Below are 9505 nucleotides of genomic sequence, written 5' to 3' on the forward strand. Positions count from 1 at the left end.
GTAACAGCAAGTCGGAGGTATGGATCAGGGTTAAGTTGCCAGCGAAATCGTCAAAGTCGCCATTGGTTACAAGAAGAAGCACAAGTCAGCCCTTGCCAACCTTCATTCGCTCGAACATGGCACAAGAGCTGCTTCGTAATCCGCTGAAAGTTGGCCTTGAATGAATCCTCACTAAAGTAGAGATCGAAAAGTTATCTTCCCTTCTCAGTAGAATTTTACACTAAGCAAACAAATGTACCACCCTGTCATGCACCCCTCATTAAAGGTAAATCAAATTGAGAACTCACCTAATCGACCACGTCTTTGCATGAGGACATACGAATAGCCCATAGCCAGGGTTTTAAAATGAACTACGGGGACGGAGGAAATCACTTTAAGCAAACGATTTCTAATTCCAACCGAGTCCGAGTTTTGTTGAATAAGTTGTCCGTATTGGAACGACGAATTCGTAATTTTGTTTCCTCCTACTGTTTCTATGGGCTTAAGATTAGAGCTGGGGGCTGACCCTCCGCGTTTAGAGGGCTATTGCGCTCTCGAATTTCCACCGAGTAACTGTCATCAAATTGAAGACGGCCCAAACTACCGCAGGAATTAAAACGACGACCTTTCGTCAACGATTGAATTCACTAGGGATAGATAAGAGAGCTGGTACGTGTGCGATTTAAGTGAAACTAAACAAAATTTATAGAATTGCATCAAACGAAGACGACGAATATACTTACATCACTGAGGCGAATGAAAACAAAATTTCATAGAAGATGAAAGCTTCCAGCTCGTAGAAACGACGCATATAGAGATCTCGAAAAAAGGACAAGCTATGAATAAATCAAGTAATTAATTTTAAAGAGAACAGTAGTAAGCTAAAAGTCAACAATTGTTTAGCCTTTTGAACTGGCGCTACAACTAATCATATATTTTGTTCATTTCTTAGTTAAGTCTTTGGTAATGGATGTGGTGCTACAAAAACACAAAAAGAAACTGAACATCACTGGACTGAAGAGACCATTAGATTTGTACATTCCTATCGCTAATGTTGAACGTGTGTCGCCACCTGGTGCTAACTGGAGCAATACAACCCACCACTTTGTTCAACCAAGTTCTGACCTTAACGAGACTTGGCTCATACAGTATCACGAAGTCAACATTTCTCACCAAACAGATAAGGTGTTCATTAAAGTAAGGCCTGAAATATCAACACGCTCTCCACTGCGGGTTTATGTGGGATCTGATACTGACTTACCCACAGTAACTCAACGCAGCATTTCAACAATTGTACCAAGGTGCGAACACGTGCGAAATAAGAGGCTTGTTGTTGACTGCCTTAAAGATGAGAAAAGTTACGAGTTTTCATTCACTGCTTCTGATACAAAGCACGTTGGCAAACACTTCATTGGTATACAGTATTACGTAAATGACGCAGAAGGCGTTCTATTTGCTGAAGATAATTCCTCAGCAAGGGAACGGGTGAACATTTCACGCGGGTTTGTGAGTGACAAAACGAGACGTCCTTGCGTTGAAATCAAGTCCCCACCTGTTCCACCCTCCTCGGGTCCAGTTTTGACCCAACCATCATTCAACCCGGGCACGGATGTAAAGTACAGTCTCTCTATCAATGCTGGAAATTGCTTGTATTGGTCTGAACAAAATGAACAGTGGACAAACGAAGGCTGCAACGTAAGATGAATTAATCTTTGCTTACCACTTGATATTGACGAAGAAATTAATTTTTTTCGACTTTTATTCAGGTCGGGTACTCGGGGTCTACAGTTTTCCGATTTTTACCAGACTGTTATTCGTTTTCATGGTTGTAAAAGAAGAAATAATGATCTGAAAGAAGTTGCAAAATTCTTTTTCAGTTTTCTATGTCAACAGCTGCAAATTTTTGAAGTCACATTTGTGATTCCTACGGGACTAAAGGCATAGGGGGGTTTACAATTAATACTTGTGTATTATAGAACTTGAGCCTGGGGTAAAAAAAGGCTACATAGTACTTTTTGGTGTCGCAATGCTGACAATTAAAGGATTCCCATGGCTTTTAATAAAGTCGCGGTAAACTGATATTTCACATTATAATTATATATTGAAGATCAGTTTTGAAATGAAAGCAACACATGTCTCGCTTTCTCAGTCTACGGTGTCTTCGTGTCCTTTGAAATATCTTTGACATTAGTCTACGGTGTCTTCGTGTCCTTTGAAATATCTTTGACATTATTTTTCGAGGGTTTGGGAATTTCTTGAATTCTTTCGTTGTATGAGTTAATACTTATACAATTAATTTATTCTTCGCTCTCTATTAGATCACCTCGGACACGGTTTCTGGGAGCATCCATTGTATTTGCAACCACCTATCAGCATTTGGTGGAGACTTCTTTGTTGTACCAAATAAAATAAATTTCAAGACTGTATTCAACAAGTTCACCAAGCTTGGCGAATCCAAGAATATTGTTGTTCTGACTACGGTATGCAGTGTCCTCTTGTTTTACTTCATTGCCCTTATTTTCGCAAGACGAGCGGACAAAAAAGATGACCAGAAGGTTAGTGTTCATTGTTGGTCCTCAGTGTGTCAGTGCGCAAATATCTACAAAAAAAACCCTAGTGGATTCAAACTATCTTTCAAAGATCGAGAAGAGGTTGTTGAAATAAGCACAAGTTTTAATGAGCTTTCAATTATCGCTACTTCAACCTCAACAGAATGAAAACTTATTTAACTCTTTTTTTGGTTCAATAACACTTGGGAAGTGACACGAGCATAAGGTGAAGCCGATAAGAAAATGTTTTCATAGCTTGAGGCTTTATTACTGAAGTCCAAGAGGCACTTTGCTGTGATACAATTGACGGTATTGTCCAAGTTTAATGTATACTTTTAAAGATATAGATTTATAACTCTTCAAATATTCGTCACTGTTCAATTTTCTTCGGGATGGTAAACTCCTTTAAGTAGCTTGTTTCTTTGTTGTTCCTATTGTTTATCCTATGTATTATCGATTTGATTTAATTCTTTTTTTTTAATTATTTAGATGGTACCAAGTATATATGTGCCATATGGCCAAGATCCCGCGGTTCACCGGTATGAAATTTCTGTCGCAACAGGAATGTGGTTTGGCAGTGGAACAACTGCAAACGTTGGGCTTGTAATATACGGCGAGGATTTCTACAGTGAGCCAATCATCTTCGATGACACAAAAGTTAATAAAACGTTTTTTGCAAGAGGCAGTGTCAACACGTTCACAGTTTCGTTGCCAAGATGCCTGGGGCCATTGTACAAGATTCGGGTATGGCACGACAATAGTGGAAATAGTCCAGCTTGGTTTCTATTGAATGTTGTTATCACAGAACTGAAGTCAAAACAAAAATGGTATTTTATTGCAAACAGATGGATTGCGGTGGAAAAGGAGACAGGAGATTTGGATATCGACATAAATGCCTCAACCGATCACGAGGCATCGAAGTTTAAAAATGTATTCTATTTAAGAGTTTCAAGGCGTTTAGGTGATGAGCACTTGTGGATTTCGGTCTTTACGAGACCACCCCAAAGCTTGTTCACAAGAACGCAACGACTCTCCTGTTGTTTGTCGTTGCTCTTTTCCACTTTGATTACAAATGCAATGTTTTATAACTTAGCCTATGACGCTAGAGACACTTTTCAATTTGGTCCATTAACCATGAGCTGGACACAAGTCAAAATTGGAATCCAAAGCGCGTTGATAGCACTACCTGTTAACGTAATCATCACGAATATTTTTCGCAACTTGAGTCCAAAGAAAACCCAACCGAAAGACAGCACTTGCAGTGAATCCATTGGCTTTAAGTTGTTTCTTCATCGTAGTGGTTTGTATATCGCTTGGGCATTTTGCATTCTGACAATCTTATCTTCAGCGTTTTTCACCGTGCTTTACAGCATGGAATGGGGACCGAAACTTTCCAGGAAATGGCTTACTTCCATCCTCATTTCATTTCTGCAAGACTTCATTGTATCACAACCTGTTCAAGTTGTTTTAACAGCATCATTACTGTCAGTCTTGATACGCAAACCAATTAAACATGATCATGTACGGGGCACTGCACACTGGAAGAATCGATGCGAAAATGTTCCCACTGTGCAACCTCCACGGAAGGGGGAATTGAATGTATCAAGATCATTTTGGGCTAAACTTCGACAAATGCACCGTTCAGTCGTGGAAATAACGTTCTTTGTGGTGTATGTTATCCTCCTCTTTGTTGTTTGTTACGGAAACAAGGATACTTCCCGTTATCATCTGACCAAATCATTAAAGGAGGTTTTTAGTGAATTCGATCAGGTATGCGTGAAAGTGACATTCATTCTTTCCTTCATGTTCTTTTTATTCAAACCTTGAAGATTTATAAATTTTAATTAAAAATTTTACACTTCTTAGAGTCTTTTGCGACTGAGCCTGCTAAACGGATCAACCCGGCGAATAGAGTGATTTTTGACTCCCACCGGAGAACCAAATGTGCGTACATCATTTAAGGAATAAATGGTGGTTACAAGATCGAAATTTGCTGTCTCTAGAAAATGTGGATACGATCGCACGGGTCAATTTTTGATATTTTCAACGTATAAACCTGTTTGTAACAATTTAATCGCAGAGTGACGTGATTTTTTTTTAATTTTTGTAGCGAGTAAACAGTTCAACCACTTTTTGGAACTGGACACGACAAAGGCTTGTTCCAGGAGTCTTCTTTTCAAAGTGGTACAATGGAAAACACGCCCACTTAGAGGAAGCCTTCATCAGCAGTAGATATGCTTTTCTCGTTGGAATGCCTAGATTAAGGCAGATTAGGATACAACCAGGTGCGACCATGGTATACATTATATTCGTACGTTTCGTATTTGACCAATTTGAATCCATTTTGCTTTGACTACAATGTATTACGTAACATAAATGTTATGGTACTATATGAAACATCAACTACTGCTTAACAAATGCGGCTATTATTGTGACGCAGTAGGTTACCACGGAAACATGAAAGCTCTCCAAAACACCACGGAAACGGGGCGCTATTTGGTGACGCCCATTTGTATTGTAGAATAGTAGTTACCGATCTAAGATAGAACTATCGGCAAAGTTAAAAAAAAATAAGATCCTAGGACCCGATTCAGAGCTACCCTAAATTTTCGAAAGGTAAAGGTAGATCTGAATCGGCCTCCAGGAAGCTTTTAAAAACTTTGTCAAAATAAGCAATATATTTGGAAATAACCAAAAGAACTGTAACCTTTCTCTTTTGCAGATTCCTGTAAATTTGATGACTTGATTGAAGTGAGACGATGTCTACCCTATTACAGTTCCAAATTCGAGGATAAAACGCAATACAACCTTCCTTACTGGAAACCTGTTTCTAACATCAGTGCATTCAAGCTTTCGTTTAAACTGTTTAACATCTGCCCAAAGCCTTGGAGATACCAGGCATCAGAGGAATTAGAGAGTCTCCCTTACCATGGATTTTACGCTATTTACAATGGTGGTGGATATATAGCTGATCTAGGATACAATACTGACGTAGCAATAAGCCTCATAGATGACTTAGAAAACAACGGTTGGATTGATCATCGCACAGTTGCTATTTTTGTGGAGTTTACTGTCTTCGATCCCTCAAGCACACTCTTCAGCGCTGTAAAGTGCATCTATGAGAGATACCCGACGGGAGGAGTCAAAACAACTTGCGCTTTTGAAACCCAAATGATATATTACCCGGTGAATCCTAGTTTTAGAACTGTGTATTTAATATGCCAGCTTCTTCTAGTGTTCTTGATATTTGGCATTTTCATTGTGGAGATGAGGAAAATATACTTCCAAGGCCGGAAATATTTCAGTCAGTTTTGGAACTTGGTGGAGATTGCACAAGTTATAAGTGCTGTAGCAGCCATTACACAGTACTTCTTTAAGGCAAAATACACGAGTTATTTCGTGCAGCGAGTCAAGCGAAATCCATTTGAGACTTCAAGCTCGGATTACATCATTCAGTGGTGTAACCTTGAAATGTGGCTGTTATCCCTTGTCGTGTTTTTCTCAACAATAAAAATGCTAAGACTAACAAAATTTAATAATAACTTATGCCACATGACTCGCACGGTGAAGTTAGCAGCAAAACATTTGCTTTCTTACTCAGCCGTGTTTACAGCCACATTGTTGGCTTACACACAGTTGGGAACTTTGCTCTTTGGAAGCAATGCAGCTTCATATTCCACTATGGCCAAGTCTCTCAAAATGCTTCTTGAAAGACTTATTGGTAAGAACATGTTCACCAGTGAGATGAGAGCAGAGAACGACTTCTTAGGCAAATTGTATACTTTCGCTTACTCGTTTTCTATGGCTATGATATTGATCAATATGTTTTTGAGCATTCTCAACGAGTCCTTTACAGAAGCAAGGCTTCTGAAAAAGGGTGAGTATCCTGAAGTCGAACTTGCTCGTTTTACTTGGCGATATTTTCTACAAAAAGGACAAAAAATTTGGCAAAATGTTAAAGGGACTTTTTCAAAATCAAGTGCACATTTGTCACATGTTAGAAGAAAACCCAGATACTACCACGCAAGTTATTCAAGCGCTACTGATGACCCTGATACCTTGCTCTGCTCAACGTATGATATTTATCGTGGAATATCCCGTCTTCGTTCAGAGATTCCTCTGCTTGAAGAATGCAGATGTAGTTGCACTGAGGAGATCAATTTTGAAAGGGTGATAACTGATGATTTAGGCGATTATAATATAGATATGATAGACGAGTACTCTTCGTTACTAGATATCAAAAGAGTGCTGTTACGAACGACAACATCTTCTTTCATAAAGCAATATAACTGTAGCATTGATGACGACAGCGGAGATGATACAGAAGACATTTCATCATTACGAAGTGAGTGGAGTCTTAGGTCCGAAAGTGACCAAAGCCTATTTGGATCGTGTAAGGTCGACATTTAAAGAACTGCATCAAATGGTTTGGGAGATATATTCTTCTTCTTCTTCTTCTTCTTCTTCTTCTTCTTCTTCTTCTATTGGCCAGATGTACTGATCGGCTGGATGACTTTATCAACTTGACAGCCACGCTGTAGCATTTTGTAAAGGGTAAAGTCGTTTCCACTAAGCCACAGGTAATGTTAGCATTATGTGCAGGCCTAAGGGGGTGCTTACAGGGTCTAAAATCATGTAGTGCTTAATTTAAAACAGCAACTTTTGCTTTAAAATGGGCTCAAAAATGTGATGTGAGGTTACCATAGAAACCGGTGATACATCTAAAACGCCCTTTATCTTGCCGTTAAATGGTTACATCTTAAAGGGGTTCTGACATGCTAAATTTACTGGTTTTAGATCAAAACTGGGTTAAAATTTAAATGAGTTCTCCAGCTCACACGTATAAAATTCCTAACAACTCACTGAGATGATACGAAATATATTATGGCACAAAGAGCAATTCGTATTTAACTTTTGGTGACTTTCAGAGACCAACGTCTCGAAATTTGGAAAAAAAAAATGCCACTTTTTTTAAAGTTTCGATCCATTTCAATTTCCTCGATCGCTGGCTGCAAAAAAAAAAAACAAAAACAAAATATAGCTTCAGTGCACTTCATTGTCGATTGGCAACAAAACCACAGCATTATTTTTCGGTCTTCACTGATGCAAAGACATTTTTGACTAAAATAGCGTGACTCTGCCCCTTTAAAAACGAACTCGAAACTCTTTACAAATTCTAAAAGAATCTCTGTGGCGGATGTAGAGCTTCTCTCGTAACTGAAACACTTCAGGTGGCTCTGAATCCACTCCAGATATTTGTTTCCAACTTTGCAACGAGTTCTCTCTCACCCTCTTAATCACTTTCCAGGAATAAAAAAGAAAAATGTAGATATATACATTTCAATCGGGATCTTTCATACCACAAGAAGGAGTGCATCTTGATAAGAAAAAAATAGTATTCATCTTGCAGTTTTGTTAAATACCGTTAAGAATCCTTGTAATAAGTCAGTCTATTTCCTTTATTGAAACAGTTTATTTCCTTTATTGAAACTGGTTTGAGTCGCCCTAAAGTATAATTATACACAAATAAAATTGTAGTAAGAATTAGAAATGACGTGAAAACTCTGGTTTCCATATGATCTGCAAAGGTCTGCACTCGATCTGCGACACGCTCGTAATTGTCGGGAAAGCTGAATCTAGTTCTACTTTCCCGACCATTATGCTCCGATCAACTCGAAACTTCAATTTCCCCCTCCCCCCTCACCGCCCCAGGGCAAAGCCCAAGCATTTGAACTTTTGAAGATTGGATCGTTCAAATTCCCGCCCCCTTGGGTTAAAATGATGCTCAAATGCCCTACCCTATCGTCGAATTTGTCTGTCATACCCTACGAAAGAACAATCGTCGTCGGCTCCAGCCGTCTTTAATAAAGGCCTTTTGAAGACCTTTCTTGCAAGCCAATCAATCACAAGTATGTTTTATAGCTGTTTTCCGGTTCAATTTTCCCCACCCCACGGAGGCAAAGGTCAAATTCCCGGGGGGGGGGGGGGGGGATGTTGAAGTCGATTTGATCGGCGCATTACAACCCTGTTGCAGACCGATCGCAGATCGTTACAGATCATATGGAAACCAGGCTTAATAAGCATAAAGACCACACAGTCATCCAACCATGGCAAATTAAAACTATAAAAGATATATATATATATATATATATATATATAGATTTAGCCAAGCCTAAAAGCGGAGCTCCTGGGTTGTTTATTCTTACTGGCTGTAGGGTTAGTGAAAATAAAAGGCTTTGGTGCTGTGCGCGTTTTGCTTTTCCCACATATTGCTTAATTATGTCATTTTCTTCGCTGCCTAACTAGTGAGATCCACTGTTAATTTCACTCGAAAAACCGACTGGTTGCATGAATCAAAAAGGGGATGAGTGCGATATCGGTTTTTCCAGTGAAATATACTGTCGAATTCACCAGTTAGGCAATTAATGGACCATATTATTAAATAATGACAGACAAACAGCTCAATTGTATTTCACTGCTAGATGGGCTTTGCAGGCTAATAAAAGAAATCATAAACTCAGTAAATATTAATCAAACCCCAAAACTACTTCGCGATTCTATGTCGCTATGTCAAAGCAAAAATCTCGGCCATACTTAGAACAGATGTTGTGCGGGAATAGAGTTTTCTATTTTTTTGTTTTGTTTTGTTTTGTTTTGTTCGTTTTTTTTCCCAGTTTAAATGAAAATTGCTGATGATATAAAATTCTTGTTTTTTTTTTAATTGGTTATTTTGAGCTCTCTTTTGATGCACGGTGGTCACGAGGTGTAAGTAGCTTTCGACCATAGCCGCTACGTAGTCCTTGAGAACATCAAATTTAATTAAAGGTACTAAATTTGCCGACCCATTCCTCCATAAATTGCCAAACTGTTCTTTAGAGCCGTTATTGCCATAAGCCTCGACAAGAGAGGATGAGGGGAGAGAACAAATCTACCATAAATCGGCTTCTTCCAACGATAATTTCTTTTTTCAATCTAAA

The 9505-nt window shown here is 38.8% G+C and overlaps 2 protein-coding genes across 2 annotated transcripts; both read left to right on the forward strand.

Moving 5' to 3' along the window:
* The first annotated feature begins 1339 nt into the window (after nt 1–1339).
* On the forward strand, nt 1340–3999 carry LOC137980627 (polycystin-1-like protein 3). Its single transcript, XM_068828079.1, has 4 exons — nt 1340–1674; nt 2298–2534; nt 3018–3828; nt 3899–3999. Exons 3-4 carry the CDS (start codon nt 3018–3020, stop codon nt 3997–3999), a joined length of 912 nt encoding a protein of 303 aa, XP_068684180.1. The 5' UTR covers nt 1340–1674; nt 2298–2534.
* On the forward strand, nt 3927–6938 carry LOC137979862 (polycystin-2-like protein 1). The gene is made up of 3 exons (XM_068827181.1): nt 3927–4298; nt 4639–4813; nt 5251–6938. The coding sequence occupies exons 1-3, from the start codon at nt 4161–4163 to the stop codon at nt 6936–6938; spliced, it is 2001 nt and encodes a 666-aa protein (XP_068683282.1). The 5' UTR covers nt 3927–4160.
* The last annotated feature ends 2567 nt before the right edge of the window (nt 6939–9505 follow it).

This window comes from Montipora foliosa, chromosome 12 (assembly GCF_036669935.1).
Source record: "Montipora foliosa isolate CH-2021 chromosome 12, ASM3666993v2, whole genome shotgun sequence".
NCBI lineage: Eukaryota > Metazoa > Cnidaria > Anthozoa > Scleractinia > Acroporidae > Montipora > Montipora foliosa.